Genomic DNA, 26,633 nt, shown 5'->3' on the forward strand with positions numbered 1-26,633 from the left:
AATTAGAGATTAGTAAGCAAGAGAGCTGGAAAGCTAGGAAGTCTTTGTTAGTGAATGGGATATGGCAGTTTAAGAATCAGAGCATTTTGAAGCAGTGGCAGCTTTGAGGATGGAGTCATGGGAATGGGGAACTAAAATAGAGTAGGGTGAACATCTTTGATGTACATAGAGAAGATCAAAGACTTCCTGTGTGAGCAAAGACAAGGAGTCACAGACTTGGTAGAATTTGGTGCTTGGAACAATGTGGCTGGTATGTGACATAAATGTGGAGATTAATGAGAGAGAAAGGTGGCAGGTGGGAACCTTAAACACTGGACTCAAGAACTTGGCTTTTAACTATATAGGCAGTGAGGAGCTGGTGGAGGTTTCTGACGGTGACTTCAAAAGAGCGCTCTTAGGAAATTGTCCACCACAGGCTTGCAGGATGGACTAGAAAAGGGAAGAGTCTGAGAAGAACATGTCTTTATATCTCATTTTCTTGCAGCAATCTTTTTGGGTTCCTTCCGCATGCCCTATCAAGAGATTAAGAATGTCATCCTGGAGGTGAATGAGGCTGTTCTGACTGAGTCTATGATCCAGGTAAGGAGCAAGGTGGTTCTGCTGGAGCTGGCTCTTTGCATCACTGTACACTGGCCTCATCGCCTCTCTGCTTCGAGTATGAGGATGCTCCTCTAGCATTGTTGGCTTAAAGAATGCTAGCTTTGGGTAAGCTTCCATCTCTCTGCTGGTCAGCTTGTTTCTGGTATATTTTTCAAAAGTCCTGCCACCTCACATACCTCCCCAGCCCATGTTTTCTTCTTAGTGGTCCTTGGGCCGAGTGAGGGACTGATAGGAGAGTAGAATAGCCATTTAGACTCAAGTTGTCAGCTTGTCCCCTTCAAACTGAGACAGTCCCTTCTCTCTTTCAGAACCTCATTAAGCAGATGCCAGAGCCAGAGCAGTTAAAAATGCTTTCCGAACTGAAGGATGAATACGATGATCTGGCTGAGTCAGAGCAGTTTGGTGTGGTGGTGAGTGAGGCCTGTGGCAATAGGCCCTTCTCCGACCCCTTTGCTCCCCTCCTCCCCGAGAGCAGTGGGGCACTTCCTCATTGCCTCTTATCTATTCTGAACCTGTCTTTATCTCTCTCTTCTCCCTACTCTGGAACTCAGATCCTCCCATAAGAGGCTCAAGCCTGTATCTTTTTCTTACTTCTCTCTCTGTTGGGTATAACGGAACTGCTTCTCTTCCCCACCAGATGGGCACTGTGCCCCGCCTGCGGCCTCGACTCAATGCGATCCTCTTCAAGCTCCAGTTTAGTGAGCAAGTGGAGAATATCAAGCCAGAGATTGTTTCCGTGACTGCTGCATGCGAGGAGTTGCGAAAGAGCGAGAACTTCTCTAGCCTCCTGGAGATTACCTTGCTTGTTGGAAATTATATGAATGCTGGCTCCAGGAATGCTGGTGCCTTTGGCTTCAGTATCAGCTTTCTCTGTAAGGTGAGCTGGGGGCTTAGAGCAGGACAACAGAAGGGAAGGCTGCTGGCCTCTGTGAGCCCAGTGTGACAAACTGCCGTCAGCCTGAGATGATCTCGGGCGTGTCAGGACTAACAGTTTCTTCTCTTCCCTCCAGCTTCGAGACACCAAGTCCACAGATCAGAAGATGACATTATTGCACTTCTTGGCTGAGTTGTGTGAGACTGACCATCCCGATGTCCTCAAGTTTCCAGATGAGCTTGCCCATGTGGAGAAAGCCAGCCGAGGTGGGGCAGGTTGGAGTGAAGCTAGAAGGTGGTTCCAAGCTCCCCAAATTTCTGCATGGGGAGGGAAATGAGACATGGTCTAGATGTAGATCATTTGCAGTTCACAGTATTTTAAGTGGAAATGGGAGAGGGTACAGGCATGATGTCTAAGGCACAAGGGAGGAGTATCAGGCAGAAAAGAGGTCTCCATGTATAGAAATGAGAAGCACTCTTTCCCTTCCTAGGGAAACACCAAACACCAAAAAACAACTGGAAGAAAGGCGGGTGTTTTTAGTCTAGGTCAATGATTTTTTTTTCTTCTTCTTCTCCCCAAAGCCCCTCAGTACATAGTTGTATAATCTAGTTGTAGGTCCTTCTGGTTGTTCTAGGTCAATGATTTTTCTCGTTCAGAAAGCATAGACTGGATTAACAAAAACCAGGAACTAGGCAAAGAAAAAGCAGCATTCGGTCGAAATGGGAACAGATTTCTGCCGTACCTCTGCATTTTTGTGTATATCTCCTTCCTCCCAAACCCTGTTCTCTAAAATAAATGAGACCGAGATCCCAGGGGATTTCATAGATTCTTGTTAAATTGAATGAAGCCTCTCTTCTTTTCTTAGTACTGTACAGCTTATGGAGGCTGGAGGTTCAATCATCACGTAATTTATAGTTTCCCTGGAAAGATGTATGAAACAACTAGAGGGGCCATAAGAGAACTCAAATAGTTAAGTACCAGCTGTATGTATAGACTGTGCTGTGCCCTGAAGGGCAGAAGCTGAGGGTCTGGAGAATACATTTAGTAGGCTCTTGCTGTCTGTTGTTGTGTCTTCTTTAGTTTCTGCTGAAAACATGCAAAAGAACCTAGATCAGATGAAGAAACAAATTTCTGATGTGGAACGTGATGTTCAGAATTTCCCAGCTGCCACAGATGAGAAAGACAAGTTTGTTGAAAAAATGACTATATCCTTTCTTGAAAGGAGAGTAATTGCTCCCTTGGAAAGGAAAGAACTTCCCATGGGTGGACGGTAAGATAGATCTGGTGATACACAATTTTTCCCTCTTCAAAAAATTTTTTTTCATTAAACACATAGTTCTTGAAAGCATTCTCATTGTTGCAGAAAGGGAAGCAAACCACAGAGATAAACTAAAAGTCCCCCTTGATCCCTTGCTCTCTGCCCTGTCTCTACTACATACACCACGTACCTATTCCCTTTTCTCTCCACTTCCCAAGATAATCACTGCCACTGGGCTTCTTTCTGATTTGCGCCCTCATGAATTTATTTTAAACAAAAAAGCATTGTGTTGCTTTTTGCACATAATATCTCTTAGCTCTGTTTCCATAGCAGTATATGCAGAACAGCCTCTTTTTTAATTGCCACCTCCTATTCCATAGTTTATGTTTTACCATTCCCCTATTTTGAATATTTAGATTGTTTCTGGTCTTTGCTATTATAAACAGTGCTGTACTGAACATCCGTGTGATGCCACTATGCATCTTTGAGTATTCCTTTGGGCTAGAAAAAGGTCTGCTTCTTGCTGTTGCTCCTTTATTCTTTGGCTGCACAGCTTTGTGAAAGATGCACAGGAACAATATAACAAGCTGCGGATGATGCACTCTAACATGGAGACACTCTATAAGGAGCTGGGCGAGTACTTCCTCTTTGACCCCAAGAAGGTGCCTGTGGAAGAATTCTTCATGGATCTACACAACTTTAGGAATATGTTTGTGGTGAGCAAGGCATACCTGCTGACTGAATCTTTTGTGGACGTTTCTCATTTTCCACCGGGCTCATGTTGGTTGGTGGTGGGTGTGCGTACATGTGAGTGCATACATGCCCACAGGTTAATCTTTTGTCCCCACAGCAAGCAGTCAAGGAGAACCAGAAGCGGCGGGAGACAGAGGAGAAGATGCGGCGAGCAAAGCTAGCCAAGGAGAAGGCAGAGAAGGAGCGGCTGGAGAAGCAGCAGAAAAGAGAGCAACTCATAGACATGAATGCAGGTAAGCAGTGAAGGAGAAGGGCTGATGCGCTGAGACAGGAACATTTGGAAGGCTTCTCTGTCTGGAATCTAGAGGCCAGAGAGAACAGCTCATGTCTGAGCTCAACTCCTGGCAAATGATTGTTGGCAGCCTTCTACCTCTAAGATCCTGACACTGGACCTTAACCCTGACTCAGTTACATGCAAATTCCAGTTCTCCACACTCAGTCTTTTTCTCTTCTTTGCTGGTTCCTGTATTATGTCTCATCTCCCCAGTGATTTTAGCATTGCTGCAACACTTACTCTTTTCTTCTGCTTGTCCAAAAGTTCCTCTGGCCTGTTTTTTGACCCCCTACTTAATCTCTTGTTCTTTTCCCCAAAATATTTTAATGGCATTTTATTATCTTTTAATGGTGGCTTGCCCTCCCTTTCTGCTTATTTAACGGAGTACTGTGTCCCCAGTACCTCAGCATAGTTGTACACACCTATCAGATTGTAAATGGATTGAACTTCTGGAAAGCGGCCAGGGGAGCTGGCCACCCTCTTCTTTCTTCAGCAGAATCTCTTTTTCACTACAAGAAGCATGTCTTTGTTGAAACATATGGCCTCAATTACTGGCCCTGTGTTTCCTGTCTCTGTTTCTTTCCTGCTGCCGATTCCCTGCCCCCCTCTGGCTGCTTTCTCCGTGGGCAGCGGAAATAGAGCATACGCTGCGCACAGCACTGAGCTGATGCCACCTTTCTTGAATGTGAGGGGCTTCTCAGGGCTGCCAGATCTGGCAAGAATCAGAGTGCTTTGCTGAGTGAGCTCAAGAGGCAAGGGCTGCTCGACCACCTCTTGCTCTCAGGGACATTTCTTTGGCCGCTCCTGTTGTGGTATGATCAGGGACCTGAAGCAGCAGGAATAACCTACATTTCAATTTTTCTTTATACTTTTCTGGGAAGCAATTCCCTGCCCTCATTCCAGTTGTCTATAAGCCACAAACGAACTGTTCTATTAAAGCCCACACCGAGTATCCTTCACCTCCCTCCATTCTCCCCAGGCCTCTAGGGTTTGTCCCCAGGTACTGTCTGGGATGCAATGAGGAAAGGTACATTCCAGCTGACATGCAGGATGAGGGCTGCACCTAGTCATCAGGTGGCGCAGCCGACCTTGCCCTTGCTGGGTCCCCAGGGCAAGCAAATGAGGTTGGAATGTAGGTCAGCTGCACTGGTGATGTTCAGCCAGCAGATGGCGCTGGGAGCAGTGAGCCCAGCCTTGTAGTTGGCAGCCTGCTGGCTCCTTGGGATTTCACAGTTTCAGATTTCACCACCCTGAGCTGTTGCCGTGGAAACAGAGCCAGGCTGGAATAAGGATTCTGCATTAACTCTTTGTATTCCAGTCAGGATGCTCCTCTTAGATGCAGAGCTGGCTTTAGGAAGATGCAGGCACTGGCAGCAGTACTTAAGTGAAATGCACTCTTGATCAGTGGTCTCTCATCTTTCCTCAGCCCTTCTCTGAAACCGGAACCAGGCTCTCCATGAGAGGTGTATGTAAATTGGAGTGAAACACTTTAGGGTAAAGAGAGAGTGATATAGTTCCTTATTAATTTCATAATCCCAGTCTCTGTACTTATCCTGGTCTTAGAGTTGGGCAGTTCTGCCATTCTCTGTGCTAGTCCTGATTGGAATGGGAAGGAAGGAGGGAAATGCAGGAAAATATGCCAAGGTTTGCAGGGGTTAGCAGGCAATGAAACCTTTTTGTTTTAACCATTTTCAAACAGACACAAGTAAATATGGGCTGTGAAGCTTGAGGTTGAGCCCTCTGTCTGCTCTGAGCCCCCAGCCACTGTGGGCGAGGGGAACCCAAGCAGTAGCCATGCATTTTGTGTGGGGCGCAACATATGCATTCTGCTTGGGCTGAAGCTTACATCTCCATTTTTGTTCATGACAGAGGGCGATGAGACAGGTGTGATGGACAGTCTTCTAGAAGCCTTGCAGTCAGGCGCAGCTTTCCGACGGAAGAGAGGACCCCGTCAGGGTAAGTAAGAAGATGGAGCCCAGCCTGGGTGTGGAAGGGGGTGAAGCCTCTCTGCTCCCGGTCCTGCTTGTCCTGGGCTGGAGAGCAGGTGCTGTGTTCTGCGGGTTTAGAGCCTTCCCCACAGTCGTCCCTGCGCCTAGAGTGGATTATCTAGTTGTCTTCTTCCCACAGTAGAAAGTTCTGACTTGGAGAACTGGGACTTGAGGGACTGACAATGGGTCAGTTACGTTTGGTTATTCTTGCATTTTTCCCCATTCTTGAAGCAGAAACCTGGAACAAGGGAACCATTGTGCAGGGCAGAGATTTGGGGGGACCTTTGAGTGTATGAACAAAAAATTGAACTAAATACAAAATTGTACATTAGATGTAGAAAACACAAAGAAAAAATAAGTCGAGTCCTTACTCTCAACTTCACAAACAGAAGAGATATAGAGAGAATACTAGAAAGTATCGAATCCTATAGAGAGATCCCCAGATGTAAGAATACAGAGGAGCATCTCAACGGAAGGATTGTGCTGACTACTGCCTTTTCCTTGGGTGCGGGTAGCCTTGGCTGCCCTTGCCTTCCCCAGTTACTCCCCCACAAGCTCCTCTCCTGATCTTCAGAAGATTTAAGTGGGGATTACACCGAGCCAGCGCCTCTAAGAAGAATTATGGGGATAGGAGGGTAAATGATCCAGGCATCAGTATGGGGAAGGATCAGTGGATAATTTTTCTTTGAGAGAAGCAGACAGTGGCCAAGAGAGCAGTCCAGAAGAAGGTATAACCAAAGCTACCCCTCATGTAGGGTTGACCTGCACCATTGTGTCTGGTGAAGGCCCTTTGGGGCTAGGAGTGATGGCTTCTTTCCTAGGTTGAAGGGTGGCAATTACAGAAAAGGTGGCATTCGGGTTTCTACTTGTGAGGGAGTTAAAGCTGTATTCCCTGTTCCCTGGCTGGTACATTCTCTAGACCTGTTTGATATGTGCTTCACTTTAAGATTATGGCAAATAGGAGTTGTACACCTTGCTTTGGCCAGTGCTTAGCTATTTACACAGTGGTATCTATAGGGTCTATAGTACCTGTCACAGCTTGGAAAGGGAACCTTAGGATCAAGGATATAGAGCATGCTAGCCCACATAAACCCAGTGCCCTGGCCCAGATGTTGTAGGTCACTGTGAGTTTTATCTGTAATGGCCGACTGCCTGTTTCTTCCAACACTGAAAATCCAGAGGGGAATTCCCTTCTGAGGGCTCTTCCGTATGACTTCAGAACCTTCCCTAAACAGAAGAATCCCTAGTTACAACTCTTACCCATTTTCTAGCATCCTCTGAGTACAGGCTCTCTAGAGGGGAGGAGCGGTGAGTATGATGGGCTTCAAACTCCCTGAGACAGAGCAGTGTTTGGGTAGAGCGTGCAGCTTGTAGTATTTGTTTTGTGTTTAGTCTTTAGAGGTTTTTGCCTCTTTGTTTCCTACCCACCATATAAGGTAATGTGGCCTTCAGTAAGCCTTTCTAGCCAGACAAAAGTATGTTGCATCTCCCTGTTTTCCTCTGTCCTCTCAGTGAAGTACCAACCTGCATCAGACTTTTGTTGGGGAATTCCCTTTCAAGCCTCTTCCTGTGGAACTATACTAGAATCCCAGATGCTTCCTGTACACAGGCAGCCAGACATCAATGACTTCCCCCTGTTGGGGAGGCCCCATCCTCCACTTCTTCCCAAATGGGAAGCCAGGACTCACAGGCAGAGGAAGCGGGGATCTGGTAGAATAACCTTTCAGCAGAGGACCTGAATTAGTACAGTACTGTTTCCCAGGGCAAGAAGGAATAGCAGGGGCTTATGCTCAGAGATAGTGAAGCAAAAAGAAGGTGAAAATGAGAACTACCTTCTTTTTAAATTGGATTCATCCTGTAGCCTTATCTTTCTGAGCTCTGGGTTCACTAAACACGCCTGAAGATATCTGGGAGAATCTCTCAGGGGAGATATTTTTAGTTACTCTGGTAAGCTCTTTAGACTTGGTGCATTCACATCCTATAAAGTCATGTGGCCTTACATTAAATGTAAACAGAGGGGCCGGCCCCGTGGCTGAGTGGTTAGGTTTGTACGCTCTGCCTCAGCAGCCTGGGGTTTCCCTGGTTCAGATCCTGGGTGCGGACCTACAACTAGAATATACAACTGTGTACTGGGGGCTTTGGGAAAAAGAAGAAAAAAGAAAAAGATTAGCAGCAGTTGTTAGTTCAGGGCCAATCTTTAAAAAAAAAAATGAAATATTAAAAAAAAGTAAACAAAAGGCTAAGCATGAGAGTGCAAAGAGCACAGGACTAGGCAGAGATCAAAAGACCCAAAGTCAAGTAGAACTCTGATCCTGTCTAGGTTACTGTGGACAAATTTCTGGGACTCACTTTCTTCTTGTATAAAGTGAGAGTTGGGCTAGAATGGAACCTAGGGTCCTTTACAGCTTTAATGTGTTTTTTTTTTTGTAGAGCAACAATAGGATTAAGAGGAGAAGAAGAGAAAGAGGGTGGACCCAGAAGGCCTCATTCTTAAACTACAAAGGCTCTGGTGACTGTGGGTTTCCCTCAGTGGCCGGTGTCTTAGCTGGTCCACCCCGTGCTTGGCTGTCTCTGACTCTTCCTCCTAGCCGATTGCTTTGAGCCAAAAAACCAAAGCCCCATCAGGTAGATCTGCCTCACAGCCCTCCTCAGTCCCAGAGAGGCAGCTGTCCCCATTCAGAGACACTAGCCTTTTCCCTAGGAATTAAAGGAATGTTAAAAAAAATCTCCCAGTCTCTGGAGACCTGAGGGAGTGACCAGTATACAAAGACCCATTGAGGAGTTGGAAGAGGAGAGTTACTGTCAGGCCTGGTTCATTAGCAGTGACGTGTAAACCGCTGTGATCTGCAGGGTGCAGGAGAACAGCGGTTTGAGTGTCGGGGGAAGAATCCATGTGATTGTGTTACAGCTACTGTTTCAGGCTGATGATTGAGTCAGCTTGTGGTGTTAATGACTCAACTTTATCTCCATGTCTGAATTGTGGCCTCTTATATACAGGCCATCTGATCAATCGAGTAGAAGTCAAGGGAAGAAAGAAATTCATCTTTCTCACTTTCCCTCCCTCTGCCACTTCCCAGCTTCCCTGTACGGTCCCCCTCCATTAATAGAACCTCAGAGCTGGGAAAGACTCTACAGACCTCTAGTGATTAGCATCTAACCTCCTCACAGGAACAGGAATGAACACCCAGATAAGGCCTTGCCCAGGTCTGCAGAGCTGGCCAATGATAGAGCCAGGGCTGTAGCCCACTTTTGTGACTCCAAGTCCAGGGCTCTTTCCACTAAGCCTATGTGATGGGCAGGAGATGACAGTGACCCCTCTGTGTGGGCCAGAAATATTCTTTCGTACCTTCTGGCAAGGAGAGCCCTGGACATGTGAAATTGCTTCAGGGGGTTTTCTGGTGACCACCTGTCTAGAGAAGGTTAAGAGTATTTCCTATGCCACCACTTATTCTCCCCCTACTTTTGTAAAAATAGGACAGGAATTATAATTAGGAGAGGTCAGACAATAATGAGTTCTTTAGGATAGTAATGATTGCCCCATCTGTCCTAGTTTCCTCTTCCCTAAGGAAGCTTATTAACAAGAGCACTTCCTCTTTAGTAGTAGTTCCTAGGCTGTGTTTTAGAAATAGCTTTTTCCAAATCACTAACATTTTCCAATTCACCTATACTAGTGTTATACGGTTGATGTGGCTGGTGTTTTTATCCTAGCCCACCCCTAACTTACAGGAATCTGGTCTCAGAGAGCTTTGACCAGAGTGTCAAGATTGTTCCCTTTTCCCCTCAGTCTGTGGGACTGTTCTCTTATGAGTTCATAATCCTCCCTGATACCACAGAGTCAAAATATATATCTGCTTCTGCAGCTACTTTCCCATAGTGTCTTTTTTTTTTGTTTTTTTTTTTTTGAGGAAGACTAGCCCTGAGCTAACATCTGCCACTCCTCCTCTTTTTGCTGAGGAAGACCGGCCCTGAGCTAACATCCATGCCCATCCTCCTCCACTTTATATGTGGGGCGCCTACCACAGCATGGTGTCCCAAGTGGTGCCATGTCCGCACCTGGGATCCGAACCGGTGAATCCTGGGCCGCTGAAGCAGAACGTGCGCACTTAACTGCTGTGCCACTGGGCCGGCCCCTCCCATAGTCTTAACAAGTCCCCATGTCAGGGAAAGGACAGGAGAGGTGACTTTGTCCAGATTGTTCAAACTGTTCAGTGTAATTGTGGCCCTGAAGACAGAGTGAAAGCCGGGATTCTTCGATTCTGTTGATTCTGTTCCCAGTTCCAATACGAGCTCTCTCATTTCTGATTCTCACCTTAGGCCACAATCATGTCCATGTCTACTGTACCTACTTTTTGGCTTAAAGAAGGAAGTTTTCGCCTTCTCCCCACCTGCCATTCACTCTTAGTTTTTATGAAATCTGTAATACATGAGAAGCTTTTTGAATCTAAAAAAAATCTAGAAACACTGCTTGATTAGGTACAGCTGGTATCTTCTTAGTTTAGAGGAAGAAACCAAAGAGAGAAGCAACTTAAGCCACATGTGAACTCTGACTTTTCCTGTGTTGCCCAGGACAAGTGTCCCTGAAGACCCAGGGTTCTTTCCTGGGTTCTAGAGTCAGAAATTATTTCAACACATACACACCCCTTGAGTCACACATGCACATATGGACACACACAAATAGTGGGGCAGTATTTTCTGAACTGCTGGAGACTGAATTCAGAAGAGCAGTAAAGTGATATCAAGCCACTGCCTTTTGAGACATGAGAAGTAGGCTCTTAGAGGAGGGAGTATTTCAGAAAAGAGCAGAAACTAAGTGGGGCTCAGGAAGATTTTGCTAGAGAGACTAAGAAGGAAGATAGGAGAAGCGTGTACATGTAGACCATCCTAGTCACACTCCTGTGGGCTCCTTTTCCTCCCATCAGTCACTGAGACAATAGTATGTGTTCATAATCCAAGGAGTGGTTTGTGTGGAACCCTGGAGTCTAGGTCACACACCTTCCACCTGTAACCAGATGAGAGCCCTGTGCCTGTCAGCCAGGGCCTTCACTATTCTTTCTCCTCTTGTTAGACAATCCTTTGTGCCCCTGGGAGGAGGAGGAGGAGGAGTCCTATACATTGGTAACCTGTAGGCATGTGTGTGCTCCCTGCTGACCTGTGGGTAGCACCTGCAGTGTGAACAAGTGGCTCTGGGTCACACTTCTGCAGAGAGGCTGACAGCCCTGGTGAAGACCTGGGCCCTCTGACCCTGTTTGGCTTCTGCTCTTCCTAATGCTTTTTGCTGGTCTGAAGAAGGCAAAGGTGTTCTGGGTGCTTTGTTCACTGGTTCCTCTGGACTCTTCCTGCCAGGTCTCACAGCTGCCCCGCCATGTAGCCTCCTACTCCCGTAGGAGTGCTGGGCTTCCTGCATCGTTCCCTGTTCATTAAGGCGGAGGCACTGCTTTCTCCTCTCAGCTTTCCCATGAATCAGCAACCTGTTTTTTTTTTTAATTGAGACATAAATCACATGCCTAAAATTCACCCTTTTAAAGTATACAATTTGTTGTTTTTTCGTATATTCATAAGGTTGTGCAACCATCACCACACTCTAATTCCAGAACATTTTAATCTTCCCAAAAAGAAACTCCATGCCCATAAGCAGTCACTCCCCATTCTCCCCTCCCCCAGCCCCTGGCAACCACTAATCTACTTTCTGTCTCTATGGATTTGCCCATCCTAGACATTTCATAGAAATGGAATTATAGCATATGTGGCCTTTTGTGTCTGGCTTCCTTCACGCCAGGCAGACAGCTCTCTGTGTACATGTGGTCTCTCTGTGCTGCTTCTAGGGCATGGGCAGAGGCAGACAGCATGAGATGGGCATGGTCCCAAGGAACTGCCTTCTTGTTGAGGATGCTGGGGCCATAAATCTGGATTCCATAAACGATTATGAGAGTCGTCGGGACAGCTCCCGGCAGTTAGAACAGAAACTCATGGATTGATTGGTTCCTCTTCCAATTTAGGATGACAACTAGAGCTTCACAGTTCCTTAGTCCATTGTGCTAGGTTTCTTTCTAGAGGGCTCTCCTGGCCATCCTTGACCCCAGCTCTGCCTTCTCTGATATACCTTTCATTGCCCCACCCCCACACACATGCACACATTACACACCTTGTTAGGGCTCTTGGCATTTGTATCTCAGCTGCTACCCTTTAAAAGGTGGGAAAGAGCTGGGCGTGTGGGCATCTGGGGAGAGGGTGGGAGGGTTGGTGGTGGAACACGTGGGAGTGTGACATGCACGTGATGTCAGTGCATGGCTGCTGCTCCTCTTTGCAGGCGTCCCCCCCGGCAGCCTGCTGAAGGCCTTCCTCTGCTTGGGACAACCCTCCCTGGGCTGACTGAAAGTGATTTTGGCCTAGGAGCTTCCTGGGAAATGCCAAGAAAACAAAAATAATACTATTTGCTATGCTTGAGCCAATTTAATTCCAACAACTCTATGATGAGAAAACAGATTTTGAATATTTCCTGTTTCTTAAAGTTACATAGCTAACACTTGAACCCCGTTCTGTCTGTCTAGATGTATTCAAACCTTTGTACTATTTTTGCACAGGAAAGCAAGAGCAAGGCTTGCTCTCCTGCCTGCACCAAACTCTCTCATATTCTCTGCCCTCCCCTGAAAGGTATATTACACATATTCTTGGATCTCTGCACTGACTTCTTCAAAATAAGGGCCTCTGTGAACTGGACAGGGCAGCCATGTTTGCATGGCTTCTAGCTGAATGTCTGCTGGTTCAGTAGAATTTGAAAGGGATTAGAAACTGGGGCTTCTGTGGATAAGATCTCCTGTCTTCTCTTGCAGCCAACAGGAAGGCCGGGTGTGCAGTCACATCTCTGCTAGCCTCAGAGCTGACCAAGGACGATGCCATGGCTGTTCCTCCTGCGAAGGTGCCCAGAAACAGTGAGGGAGTGCCCACAATCCTTGAGGAAACCAAGGAGTTGGTTGGCCGTGCAAGCTAAATAAGCTGGGTCCTGTGGCCATGGCAGCTCCTCGGTGGAGCCCCAGACAGTCCTGCCCTGCAGCATGTGCCTAAAAAAGGATCACAGAGGTATTCCTCTGGGGTGGCTGCTCCCACCACCCTGACCCTGTCTTTTTCTCTGGCCTGCTGCTCTCTGTACATCACACACAGCTTCAGCTGCCTGGAGGCCAGAAGGAAAGGGCAGTGTGGGGGGAGGCCTGAGCCCAACCCAGCCAGCCCTGGCTGCTGTATTACCAAAGCAGGCTCCGTGTTTGCTGCCTTAACCCCAAGTGTCTCCTCTCTGTTACTCTCAGGCCTCGTCTCAGACAAGGCCCTGCCTGCTTTCTCAGCCCCTGCCTTTCCAGGGGGCTTTCCCCTAGGTCAATCTTGCTGGATTTGTGCTTTTCTTTTGTGGTTTCTCTGGCCCTGAGAACAGCATGGGGCTTGTGCACCTCTGGGCTGTCTCCCTCCTTTCATTGCTGCCACCTCTGCTCTGCCCTTTTCTCTCCTGGCTGTTGTTATTTATTACTACTGTCGTGGCACTGGGAGCTGCTTCTAAGGAAGTGGGGAGCAAATCCCACCCTCACCCCACCTTCCTAGGAAAGACCTCCTCAAACAAAAAGGACCTGGCCCACTTCATCTCTTCTGCAGTGGCCTAGGTCAGAGCCTGTGGGCAGGCAGGCAGGGCACAGAGACATTGTGGGACCCACCCCCAGCCTGCTGCCATGCTTTACACCCCAGCCTCTCTGGACCCTCTGCACCAGCCCCAGGCTACTGAGCCACGGTCCCTCCTCACACCTCCCCGGAGCTTTGGTGCATCTCATCTGGACTACGGCTGTATTGTGACCATCCCAACACCTCACCCTCTGTCTCCAAGGAAATGGGAGGTTGAGCCTCCTGGCTGAGAAATTGTTTTGCAAATGGATCTATTTTTGTATGAGATTTTTTTTTTAAAGAAAAATAACTCTTCCTTCCCCCTTCCCCTCCATAATGTAAGAGGCTTTGATGGCAGGTTCCAGAGTCCCTGGGATTCCTCCCCACAGGCCCCAATCCTGAATGAGCACCTGGACCTCCACCTCAGCCCTCAAGCCTTCTGGGGCAGGAGGACGCTCTTCTCTGGTTGAGCTGGACCAGGTCTAAGAGTAGTGGGAGCTTTGAGACCACAGAGTTTTTATAAATTTAATATATTTATCAAGCCAAATGTGCAAATGCTAACTGGACATTCTGGAGAAGTGGGCATAGGGAGTACCCCCCCACACACATTGTACCCTGCTCCCTTCTGAACAGGGGCAAGCCAAACTGTTTGGTGCCCCCAGCCACAGGAAGCTGAGATTCTCTGGCTCAAGGTGACAGTTTGCCCTCCTTATGCTCTTTTGAGTCCCTTACCCCCTTCCCCCTCGGGTGGGAAGAGAGAATGGCACTGTTAGGGCTTGGCCCAGATTATAGTTGTTAGAGCAAGGGGGAGCTTAGGAGGCCTAAGGGCGCCTGCAGGGAGGCCTTGAGACCAGGAGGGAGGTTCTGGTTGCCAGAGCCTGTGTGTGAAGGGGCAACAGCAGCTCCTTTGAACTATTCCCGGGAAGACTGTGGTTCTGGGGGGCCTGCTGCTCCCCTGGCTCCCCTCATTTTCCCTGCTGACATCTGGGGCTTTGACCCTTTCCTTTTTTAATCTACTTTTGCTAAGATGCATTTAATAAAAAATTTTAAAAAGGGACAAAATGCAAACCTATTTCCCTCGCCTCTTGGCCTTCTGGGATGTCATCACCTCCAGTTTGTTGGGTTTGTTTCCAACTGTTAATAAACCATTGAGACAGTAACGCCTTACAGCCTCCTTTGTGAATTTCTGAGCTATTTTCCTTTCACTCTTGTCCAGGCTCCTCTACTCTTGTCTTGCTTCAAATCCCTGATTGACTTGGCAAATCATTGTCCCAAAGTTTAAGGTCCCCATTATGTGCCAGACGCTTTGGCTGGGTGCAGGGCTAGAGATGATTGATTAATATACCGTGGTTTCTGCGCTGCCATTGGCCCCTCATAAAGGAGTAGGGCCCCAGTTCAGCCTCCTTGTCCTCCTGCGTTGCTGCCTCTTGGTTTAGAACCCTTTTGTTGAACTCAGTTCTAGCTCCCCGCCTCCCCATGCCCCCCTCCCCCCCCCCCATGTCTCTCTGTTTCCTGGCAGTACCTGTGCCTCTTTTACTGAGGGAAGCATCTGACTCCCATTCTCTTGCCCCGCCCCACCCCACCCCACCCCACCCCGTTTGGTGGCTACAGACCACATTCCAGAGTAGAGGGGCTTGCACTGGGGTGGAAACCTGAACCTGCCCAGCAGAGGTCAAAAGCCAGAGGTCACGCTCCAGATGACTTGCTACTCCGAGCCATACTTGTTTGAGCACGTTGTGACCTGCACAAAGAAACCTTACAAGCTATGAGCAGGCCCAGAATAGACAGGGAGGGGCTTGGAGAGGACCACAAACCCATTTGGCCAGGCTCTGGAACTGAAAATAAAAGCCTTTTAAATAGCCCTGGAGCCTGGGCAGCTGCCTCCCCAGTATGGCTGGGGATATGGGGGTGGGCTGCCTGCCTCCTCCCTCCCTACCCCCGAGGCCACGCGTTTCTGGCTCAGAGCTTTATGGGCACACATACCAATTAGGGGACCAACCACAGCTGCTCACGCGCTCTGCCAGTCTACTGCCGTGCCTGGAATAGAACCCAGGTGCCCAGCACCCCGCCCTCTACAGCCTGGCTCTCAGAAACAAAACCTTGCTTCCATCTCAGCAAAGGCATACACCACTCTTTCTCCCACCCAAGAAAGTCGCCCCCAGATGCTTAGCTGGAAGGTTTGGTTTCCATGACAACACACTTCGGGAACTGGCAGAATGCAGGACCCGGCTCTCAGAGACTCCGCAGAGAGGAAGTCCAGAGACAGCCTCCTCCCGCCTGCGGTTGGGCTTACCCTCACTGACCCTCCCGTTAACCCCAGTGGGTCTCTCTTTTCTCTCTTTCTTCCGCCCCTCTCGGTCTTCCCTCCCCCTCTGTGTTTCCTGCAGCCCGTCTGGCTGCAGCAACCTCAGAATCCCACTGTGCCTCGAGGAGGCAGCCGGGAGGAGGCGGGGAGATGGGCTAGCCCAGGAGTGAGTGGAAAAGCACGGAGTGGGGAGAGACGGAGGAGGGCGGGCGATCTGGGTCTGCAGGCAATCTCTTTTCCTGCACGCCTTTTCAGTCCCTTTGACACGCCCCGCAAGAAGACGATGAAACCAACAATTTCCTTGGCTTTGCTGCGGAGAGGCGAGCGGGAAGGGAAACTGAGACCAAGCTATAGACTCGGCTTTCGGAGAATCGCCTCCAACATTCCCTCCTCCTACTCCTGCGGTGTTCCCAAACCCCCCGAGGCAGCGGAGGCAGAGGGGGGCGGGCAAATGAGAGGCCACCCTCCTCTCGCGAAGCCCGCGAGGGCGCTCCGGGGTGGTAATTTTAGCGGGGAAGGGGCGGGAACTAAGGAAATATCCGCCAACCTCTCCAGCCCTGTTTGCTGCGCGCCAACCCCCTCCCGCCCCCGCGCCCGCGCCTCCTCTTCTGCCTGGAGACTGGCGCTTCGAACCGGAACGGAGACAGCCGCAAGCATACAACTGCGCACTCAATTGCACACACTGATACGCCGCGCTCAGGGATCCCCTCCCCCACTACGAACCCGCTCGTCGATTACACACCACGGTACACAGATCCACAAGCACAGTTACAGTCAATCGCACGCTATTACCTATGCACAACGGTGTTCCAAGCATGCACAGTCACATTTGACAGTCATACACAGACTCCTCAGCAATGACACAAAACCAGGACGCAAACACAAGCATCCCTCCCCATCCCGCTTCTCTTTCAGCATACACTTCTCAGCTCATCACTTCATCCACACATGCCAGGAGCCTACATCTCTTAAACAGAAACGTTCAACCTTTCAGAAGAAACTTTTTAATTTTTTTCAAAGAAAAAAAGCCATATAAATATTAGAGTATAAAACTTGCGTGAGACAGGAAAGGAGTGGGGTGGGGAACTACGTGACTATGCGAAGAAAAGCGCTTATAAGAGTCAGTACGCGGGAGGGGATCGCCGCAGCGTGTGGACACAGCACAAAACACAGCACAGGCCGCCGCAGGCGGAATCCGGGACAGACGGCTGCGCGGACGCCGCCCGCTGCCCATTCGCCATCACGGAAAAGCACACCACACTACACTATTGGCTATTCTACACCAGCCGAAAGAGGGGGGGGGTGCTCTACGCTACTGTAAGGGCTGGGGTGGGGTTCTCGCGCAGCCCCGCTGGATGAACGGGACTCCGGGGCAGAAGAGGGTGAGCAAAGGAAGGTCTATGCACAAGGAGGCACTGGGGGACTTTAACCAGGCTCTGGCCACTAGGGGGCGGACTGGGGGCCTGGGCAGTGGCCTTCACAGAGAAGAAATGGCACCTGGCAAGGTGAAGGACCGAGGCTTGGGGAGTGCAGGGGCCCCGTGGAGAAGCCCTGATCCTGGACTGAGACTTTCTGTCCACTTGGTCCCTGCTCTAGCTCCTTGCCTCCCCAACCCAGGGACCAAGAATGGCCTAGCGGGCCCTCCCTTCCTGCTGGGACCACACTGATCCTTCCTTCCACCAGCGGCACCTCTGGAGTACCCAGCACCCACAGAGGCCCCTCTGACCTCTCCAGGGGACCTGGTCCCAAACCTGCTCAGAGCTTCCTTGGACTGTAATGCCAGTTTAAATCCATTGGTGCTGGTAGCTCAGCACAAAGCTGACTGTCTGGGCTGAGCCCTGCATGTGGTGGATGAGGATCCAGCCTGGTGCTTGGTTTATGGCTGGAATTTGGGGATCTGGTCAGAACCCTGGGGGCATGCAGAGCCTCCTGCAAGACCCAGTAACTGATGGGTCAAGCTTCATCCATTCCCCCATCCACATACACACCCTTCCCTTCTTTATCTTACCATCTCATACTGTCTTGGAACATGCAGTGGAGTCTCTTGTTTGGGGAGAGGGAAGTCACAGCATGCAGTGGGAACGTCAAACAATGGAAAACAAAACAAAAGACTGGTCCCCAGGGCATTGGGAAGAGGCATGGTAGCAAAATGCCCTCCCTAAATCCAGCAAGCATCAGTACCATGGAAATGGTGACCATATTTCCCAAAACTTGAGCTTAGTCTCAGGCTCTGGAAGGAGGTGAAGGGACTGGCACCAAACCATGCTTTGGGGGGATTTGAGAATTGAAGGAGAGGCCAGGAGGTCATGATGCCCTTCCAACTCTTCAGAACTATGAGCCTTTTTAGGTCACCTGGAACCTCAACACCCCAACCACTTTACTCAACAGAGAGGAGCTGTTGAAGGAGTGGGGTGGGCTGGGATGCGTAGGAATGAGGCAGGGGATGGATGGGCCTGATTGAATCTGGAAGATGGAGGAGTTCAGCTATAACTAAAGGGGGTGTGATAAATGGTGTCTACACTAACCCCACTACCCCCATGGGCACAGCAATTGATTGGATAGGGGTTCCCAGCAGAACTCCCTTTGCATATTCAATCCCCTGGGGGCAGAGAGGGGGGTGTTGACTGGGCACTTGTTTCTGTTTCCCAAGGGGAGCATGGCCTGGGCCCCTACCAGTATCCTGGGGTGAGCCCTGAAAATCCGAGGCCTGGGTACAGGTAGGGAGAGGCTGGGCTGGTTGGGGAGGGAGGCTGCCCTGTGGCTCCGGGCCTGGCCTCCACATTATTTCTTCTCCTTCTTGCCCGACTTCTTCTTGTTGCCATTGCCACCGGCCAGTGCCTTGCCATCCCGCTTGCCAGCTGCGTTGGTCAGTGTGGCATTGCTGCCAGGGATGTAGACGTTCTGGCGGTAGTCGGGCACGTGCTGCAGGGTGAACTGGGGCCCATAGCGGGCACTCAAGCCCATGGTGCCGGCACCTCCTCCCAGGGTGGAGCTCCCATCAGCGGCTTCTGCAGAGACAGAGAAAGGTCAGGGGCTAAACTTCCGGTCCCCAACAGTCACTCTCTTATAGCACAAGCAGTTACTGAATGCCTACAAAGCAGCCTGCCCTGACCAGGCCGAGCACTGGAAATATGGGCTCCATCCACAAAGTGTGGAGGTAAGAGGTCCAGGGTGAGACAGCCTAGGTTTCATTCCTAGCTCTTTTACCTACTAACTGTGATCCGGGGCAAGTCTACCTCACCGCTCTGTCTCCTCAGTTTTCTGATCTGTGAAATGGGGATAATAATAGTATCTACCTCTTTTGGTTTTGGTGAAGGCTCACCAAGATTATGTATGTTAAGCACCTAGAATGGTGCCTGCTGCGTGGTTAAGGGCTGAACACACGCTGGCTGTTATTTCTCTCAGGGCTGAGACAGTGGCTGTCAAATCCCAGTCCTTCTCAAGGGAGCCTGTGGTTCCCACACTAGCCCACAGGCTCTGGGGGCCGCGACCATGGTTTGTGCACCCTCCTACCCTTCTCAACCAGTGCTGGGCACGGAGCAGGCATTTCGTAGTCCTGTCAGTTAGGAAGGGTGCTCTCCCAGGCCTTCCTTTCATAACAGCAGTTGATGCCTACTCTGTGTCACGCACTTTGCTAGATGTTGCACATGCTTGATGGCCTTCAACCTCAATGCAATAACCCAGTGAGGTAGGTGGTATTATCCCCACTTTACAAATGAGGAAAGCAAGGCTCAGAGGAGGTAAAAGACTAGCCCAAGGCCATATGAGCCCGTGCAGGCTGGAGCAGGGGTGAGGCCTAAGTGTATCGCAACGGATGATGTAGGGTGTTGCCCCTGCCACCGCGTGGCAGCTGGGGCCTCCTCACTGCTCTGAGGGTAAAGCAGGTGGGAGAAGATGAGATGAGCTGATGAGCAGTGTTCTGTGAGGCTGAGAAGACAACGATCCCGGGGGGCCAGATATCTTAGGTACAACGTAGACATAGGCTTCCGGTGCTAGAGTGAGGTGACATCAGACAGCACCTCCAGCCCACCTTCCCGCTGTGCATGTGAAGAAACAGGGGTCCAGAGAAGTACGAATTCTGGCCCTAGCTCAGCATCACCTGGGAGTCGTTAGAAATGCAGACTCTCAGAGTCTGCATTTTAACAAGATCTCCAGGTGATTGGTATGCACATTAAAAGTGGAGAAGCACAGAAGTCCCTACCTCAGTGGGTTTCTGAGGCTTAACTGAGACGGTGCTTCACCCAGTGCCCAGGCACTTGGTAAGTGCCCACGAAATGTTAGCTGCAGCCATTATCATCCTCTTCATCATCATCCTCACCACACAGTGTGTCATTACTTCTACCCTGCGTGCTCCCTCACTGGGGGCTGGATCAAGAGTTCTCTGGCTGAGATCACAAGGGATCCTGCTGGCAGCGAGAGGGTTAAAGCCCCAGGAATGCCCAGCCCAACCAGCAGAAGAGCTCTCCTCCCGGCCTCCTTCTACCCCCACCCCAGACCCTGGGAGTGGACAGAGAGGGTGACTAAAGCCGAGAGGCTGAGTAATCCTGGGACTTTAACCAGGGATTGAGAAATAGAGAGACAGGAAATATTTTCAAAGAATGGCACAAGAAGGGGGAGGGACATAAGAAAAGGAAAGGAGAGATGAGCCTCGATCCTTCCGCCTCCTCCCTCCAGAGCTCAGGTTTCTAAACCATTTCAAGTCCCAAATCCCAGGATCTGAGGGTTTGGGGAGGAGAGAGGGGGGAGGGGGCGGGAAAGAGGAGTTGGAGGGGAGGGAGCAGCTGCCCACTTCCTTCTCTCCTCCCCGTGGCTGGTCCCCTCCTCCAGCCCCTTCATTCCACCGACATTTCTGTTTTCCCTAATTAACTCCAGGAGTGAGCTGGGTCCTCCACTGCCCACCCCTCCCCTCCAGCGTTCCCTCTTCCAGCCTGGGAATGGAGGGTTGGGGGGAGGGCCCCCCCTCCAGCTTCAAAGAGCTGGGATTCCAGAGTGATTTAGGAGCTAGAGGGGAGACCTCAGAGGCGCCAGGGAGAGAGAAAGAGAGACCTATACACACACAGAGAAGACAAAGATGAGGAAATGGGGAGAAACAGGGAGAAGAGGAAGAAAGAGAAAAATAGGGAGGGCTTAACTGGGTAAGTGGAAGCCAGGCTCGGAGGAGCACCCAGAATGGGTGAAAATGACAAAGCCAGCCCCTGCCACCTCCTCCCCAGCAGCACAGACCTGATGTTGGTGTGAAGTTGTGCTGGCCCAGGAGGGAGAAGATGTGGAAATACAGAGTGTAACTGAAAGAGGCTGACACTTGAGTTCCGTCTGGCCAGCTCTGCCACTAAGGAGCAGTGTGACTCTGGCTGAGGCCCTGCGTGACTCAGGCCTCAGTTTCCCTATCTATAACTGAGAGGGAGAAGTTGGAATGCAGTCTCTGACCTTCCGTAGAACGGAGAATCAATTTCTCCAGCGGCCCCTCCTTCCACCCCTGCCAGACCCACATCTGCAGGGACGAGGATCTTCCCTTAGTCCAAGGAGAACAGACTTTGAAAAGCAGCAAGAAAGAAACTGGGCAACCTCTGGCCGGGAGGAGGTGCAGTGGTGCGGGCCTCCTCTCCTGTGCCAGCATCCCCTCAGGGTAATGGGCCCCAGGGCACCATGTCCTCCCCACCACACACACACCCCCACCTTTCCCTCCCCACCACAGCCCAGGGCTGAGGCAGCAACTCCAGAGCAGCCCAGGGAGGCCTGGTCAAGCCAGACCAGAGCCAGCTGAACTGCAAACCACAGCCTCCTTGAGAGCACACCTCCTCCCAGAAGTTTATTTTAAAAGCCTCCCAAGTGTACTCACTCTCCCTCTTACTTACTCCCCCTCAGCAGCCCCACAGGCCTGCCTGGGCTGGACTCCAGGAACCTCTTGGCTCCAGGGCCGGGAAGCGGGTGTGAAAGTGAGAGTAGGGTCTGACCCCGCCACCTCAACCCTCAGGGGCCATTCCCCAAGGCCCCGTGTGGGCCAGAAGGGTGGGGCCCTGACAGGAGAGCCAGATTGCAGTGACCCAGGAGGGTTTTGGGCCATAAATACTGATTCCATTTCTGTTTTTCAAATCTGGATTTAGGCTGAGAAGTCTGCTTCCTGGCCTTAGAGCTCGAGACCACAACAGCTAAACATACCTGCCTGTCTGTTTATTTCCCTCAAGAACCCAACTTAGCATCTCCCCAGGCCTGGCCGCCTGCCTCTTTCAGATTCAGCATCTGGCCTCTCCAGAGTTTGAGCCCCCCAGACCTGGGCCAGCTGTGTCCCAGCAGGCTGGCCACCCCTGCCACTTCTCCCTCCCTCTGCCCCTTCACCAACCACAGGAATGGCCCCACTCAGCCTCACAGCCTTCTGGGAGAGGCTTGCCAGATTTAACAAATAAAAATGCAGGGCACTCAGTTAAAGTTGAATTTCAGGTAAACAAGAGCCATTTTTTAGTATAGTATGTCCCAGCACGCACCTTTGGGACCTACTTCTGCTAAAACATTATTTGTTGTTTGTTTGAAATGAAAATTTAACTGGACATCCTGTATTTTATCCGGCAACCCTAAGCTGGGAGAATAATGCAGGGCAGTCAGAGGAGTTCAGCCTCCAGACCTATTCCACTAAAAGGGAAACTGAGGCTGGATCTAAAGGCAGACGTGATCACTGTAGTAGAAAAGGGGGTTGGGCTGGGCTAGAATCACCAACGTGCAGCTCAAAATGGGGCCTTGGAGCAAGCAATCTCTCAGTTTTCTCATCGGTCAAGTGTAAGGAGTCAGACTCGCCTGGCAGAGCAAGGGAGAGGAGTCACTCACGGGAGGCCCCTACAGTTTGTCTAGCACACGCCCAGGATGAGGCACAGGCATGATTATAGTGAGTGGGGTTCTGATTCTACCTGATTCTCTGCCCACCAGCCCTCCAGATGTGCTGGAGGGTAGGTCACTCTGTAAGGCCAGTGCCTTAATCCGCTGCCAGCCGCCATATAAGCCCCAGGATTTGCTGCTCCAGAAGCCAGTCCTTATTAATAGGCATTATTCTAATTCTGCTTTCTGTAGGTCAGAAAAGATACTAATTAATCAATTTTAGCCACTGTGTATCGTGCCCTTACTTTCTGCTGATCCTGTGCTGAGGCCTTACATTTGGCCCTCATGACGCCACAGTGAGATCTATTGTCATTGTACCTATTTCACAGTCAGTGAAACTAAGGCCCAGAGGGGCTTAGTGACTTGCCTGAGGACTCACAGCTAAGTGGGGGGCACCAGGATTTGAGTCCAGGTTGCCCTTCCTCCAAAGCCTGTCCTCTTAAGTACATGATATTATTCTGCTTCCCCTGCTGAGGACCCTTGTGACTCTTCAGGGACAACCACCAACAGCTGAATCTCTATTGCGTGTAAAGTTCTCTCTTAGCCTTGTGGGGAAACCAAAATCCTGCTCTGGAGGTGGGGGCTACCAAAAAGAAAGGGGGTCTCACACATCCAGAGTGTTCTCTCTGCTGGGAGAATCCACAACCACTTCCATGGATGGAGGGCTTGTATGTGTCTGGCCCAGTACTCCGTGTTTGATGGGATCATCTCATTTCATCCTCACAACAACCCTTTTTCTGGGCTGAGGAAACTGAGGTTTAGTGAGATTAAGCAAATTGATCAAATTCACAAAGATAGTAAGTGGCAAAGCTTGGACCCAACCTATGCTCTCCCCCTTCCATAGTTAGACTCATAACAACTACTCCCCACATCTTCTTGATGGATCTTTCCTTGTTCACTCCCCTCTGGGCATCCCAGGACCCCCAGTCCATCATCTGTTCCCTGACCTGGCTTTATGACCTGGAATTATGGGTCCTCTCAGAGCAGCTGAAAGATCCAGAGAAACCATGCAGGTTGATAGCCACTTTCAGGGCATGGTGGCTGTGGGATGTCCCAGAACCCCAGGTCTTCCATCCCAACACACATATTGGCACAACTTACCACTGGCAGAGGCCAAGATCATGGCTTGTAGCATCTCTGTGTCAAACTGGTTGTTGGGCCAGGTACCGGTTTCATCGCCATTTTGGGAGCTGGGGAGAGAGTGGGATGGTGAGCACGATGTCCCAGGCTAGCCCAGCTCATGCCCCTCCTGTCCTGTTCCAGGGCTTCCAGATCTAGTACCCTATCCCCACCCCATGCCCAAGACCTGCTCCCTTTCAACAAGATAGGAGGTAGCTTATACAATCCTTCAGAAGCCAGACCCCCATGTGTCAGTCCCCAAACCAGCTCTGTCCTGTCTCAGACACCAGGGCCCTTGGAGGGATAGAGCAGGAGAAACTGCAGCTTGCTCCCCATGAGAGGGCAGTGGCTCAATGTCACAGCCTCACACACAGCAAGGGAGGTCAGGCCCTCCCCTGAGGGCAGTGAAGGTGGGAAGTGGGAGAAAATGAATCAGAGCCCAGAAAGGGGTGAGGACTAGAGAGAAGCAGGGGGAGAGGGAGGGAGCCTGCAGGGACCCTGGAGCAGGGAGAGGTCTAAAACTGAAATCTGATCACTTCCACGGCTTGCTAAATCCTCAGGGCACAGAAGGACCCGCCCCTCCTATTTTACAGGAACACCTCCAGCTCTGTTCCCAAACATTCTATCATCACCTCTTTTCTGAGGCACTTCCCTAGTTCCTCAAGCTCTCTCTTACAGCGACTCCCAGGCAGGTACTGGTCTCTGGAACGCCAGTTCCCACCCTCTGCCTTGGTAACAAGAATAAAATTTGTCAGAGCCATCCCTAAGCGCCCCCAGGCTGAGTCAGGTACCCCTCCGTGGCAGTTCTGGTCCCCTCCACCCCCCCCACCCCCACCCCCCGTTACTGGGTACTGCTGTTGTCCCTGTCTGCTCCACCAGGACTGTGTCTGCCTGCTTCCTATAGAAGCACCTAATTAAGACCTTTAGACGCTCTAAGCTTTGAGAAAAACATGAAGTGATTCCCAACTGTTAAAAATGCAAACCTGTGAAAGAACCCTAAGGAATTCCAACCCAACTGAGATTTTTCCCATAGTGACTATTTCCATGTTCTTTTGGAATTTTCAAGGATCAAATCATTTCCATTTTTGAGGGGAGAGGGAAGCACCCTGACAGGCACGCAGTCTCTTAGGTGACCCGTGGCACCATCTGGCACACCGAAGTTCCTCAATAAATGCTCGTGGTTGAACGTAGCGGGAAAGGCCCGGAGAGTCAGGTCACTATGCGGTAAGAAGGATTTGGCACCAGGGAAGGGGCTGCAGGGCAGGCCTGGAAGGCATGCAAGCATGTGTTCGCGAGCGCATGTGCATGTTTTGTCATGGTGGGTGGGCACAGCCAAGAACTGCTTTACAATTTTCCCCAGGTCTGTCCCCGCTTATGGTTTCCTTCAACCTGGGACTCCCCACCCCCAGGTAGGCGGGCTCAGTCCAAGGCTCAGATCAGAGCCCACAGCTGCTGTGTGCGCCCTCTGTGCCGTCACAGCAAACGCAGAGTTAGGTTGGAGGGGGAAGCAGGAGTCTCATTTCTTCCTCCGCAGAGGTGGAATTCTGTGTCCATTTACTCAATCAATATTTATTGAGCAATTACTGGGCACCAGACACTGGGCTAGGTGCTGGGGTTAAGGCTGTGAACATGACTGAAATAGTCGGTCTCTACAGTGCTCACAATCTATATTGAGAGGCTGATATTAAATAATCAGGGCCTGCCCGGTGGCTCAGCGGTTAAGTTAGCACGTTCTGCTTCTCGGCGTCCCGGGGTCCACCAGTTTGGATCCCAGGTGCGGACACGGCACCGCTAGGCATGCCATGCTGTGGTAGGCGTCCCATGTATAAAGTAGAGGAAGATGGGCATGGATGTTAGCTCAGGGCCAGTCTTTCTCAGCAAAAAGAGGAGGATTGGCAGTAGTTAGCTCAGGGCTAATCTTCCTCAAAAAAAATAAAATAAAATAAAATAAGATAGATAATCATACAATTATTTAATTGCAATTGTGACAAGTGCCATGGTGGCAAAGAGCAGGAGGTCCAGGGGAGTCCTGACTTAGTCGGGGTTAGGAGCTCAGCCAGTCCAGGCTTCCCTACCGAAAAGACAGGGAATTTAAATCTGAGGAAATTATCCAGGTGATTTGGAAAAGAATCCCAGCTAAACAAATGTAGGAGGAACAATAGAAAATCACCGCTTGGTAACCACCGATATATAAAAACAGATTCAGGCTTCCCAGTCTCAAATATCACCTACAGATTACTTCGTAATCACAAATATTTTAAAATAGCTTTGTAATAGAGAGATCTGGGGACCACTCTAACCGCGTGAACAAACTGAACATCACTGATGATAGGACAGACTGACGTGAAGTGATTCCCGATGTGATGCAGTGGGAGTACACGATGCCACCCACGCAGTATTCTCTCCAAGCCTGTTTCCCCTGAATCTCGCCACGCGAAAATGATCGGGTAACCCAGACTGTGGGACATTTTAAAAGACAACTGGCCTGGACTCTTTAAAAAATGTCTATGTCATAAAAAGGAAACAAAAAAAGGTAAGGAGGCTGTTTTAGATTAAAGGAGATGAAAGCGACATGGCAAATGCAATTCATGCTCCTTGACTGAATCCTGGAGTTAAAAAAAAAAAAAAACAGGTTAAAAGGACATTTGGGGATCATTTATGAAAATCTACTAGTGGACTGCATATTATTGCATTAGTGTTAAATTCCTCAAATGTGATCATTCTTTTGTGGTTATGTATGAGGGTATTATTGTTATTAGGATATATATACTGAAGTATTTCAAATGTTATGATGTTTGCAACTCTCAAATGGTTCAGGAAAAAAACGGTGTATGTGTGTAGAGAGAGAGAAAACAAATGGGCAAAATATTAATACTTGATGAATCCAGGTAAAAAGAATATTTGGATATTCATCATACTATTCTTTCAACTTTTCGATAGGTTTGAAACATTTC

The 26,633-nt window shown here is 49.9% G+C and overlaps 2 protein-coding genes across 26 annotated transcripts in view; one reads left to right on the plus strand and one right to left on the minus strand.

The window, feature by feature from the left end:
* The window catches only part of DIAPH1 (diaphanous related formin 1), a 102,243-nt gene extending 87,695 nt beyond the window's left edge, over positions 1 to 14,548 (plus strand). For both annotated transcript variants that reach the window (XM_070570561.1, XM_070570562.1), the window contains 9 exons: positions 485 to 579; positions 909 to 1,010; positions 1,238 to 1,477; positions 1,611 to 1,740; positions 2,555 to 2,679; positions 3,284 to 3,448; positions 3,583 to 3,718; positions 5,629 to 5,715; positions 12,578 to 14,548. In XM_070570561.1, the coding sequence (XP_070426662.1) occupies positions 485 to 579; positions 909 to 1,010; positions 1,238 to 1,477; positions 1,611 to 1,740; positions 2,555 to 2,679; positions 3,284 to 3,448; positions 3,583 to 3,718; positions 5,629 to 5,715; positions 12,578 to 12,735 (1,238 nt within the window). In that variant the 3' untranslated portion in view covers positions 12,736 to 14,548. The remainder of the gene's footprint in view (positions 1 to 484; positions 580 to 908; positions 1,011 to 1,237; positions 1,478 to 1,610; positions 1,741 to 2,554; positions 2,680 to 3,283; positions 3,449 to 3,582; positions 3,719 to 5,628; positions 5,716 to 12,577) is intronic.
* Positions 14,549 to 16,681: 2,133 nt separating this feature from the next.
* Positions 16,682 to 26,633, minus strand: part of LOC103550704 (protocadherin gamma-C4) — a 172,275-nt gene continuing 162,323 nt past the window's right edge. For all 24 annotated transcript variants that reach the window (XM_070570588.1, XM_070570585.1, XM_070570586.1 and 21 more), the window contains 2 exons: positions 23,662 to 23,750; positions 16,682 to 18,701 (listed from right to left, as the gene is read on the minus strand). In XM_070570588.1, the coding sequence (XP_070426689.1) occupies positions 18,475 to 18,701; positions 23,662 to 23,750 (316 nt within the window). In that variant the 3' untranslated portion in view covers positions 16,682 to 18,474. The remainder of the gene's footprint in view (positions 18,702 to 23,661; positions 23,751 to 26,633) is intronic.

Source organism: Equus przewalskii, chromosome 13 (assembly GCF_037783145.1).
Source record: "Equus przewalskii isolate Varuska chromosome 13, EquPr2, whole genome shotgun sequence".
Taxonomy (NCBI): Eukaryota; Metazoa; Chordata; class Mammalia; order Perissodactyla; family Equidae; genus Equus; species Equus przewalskii.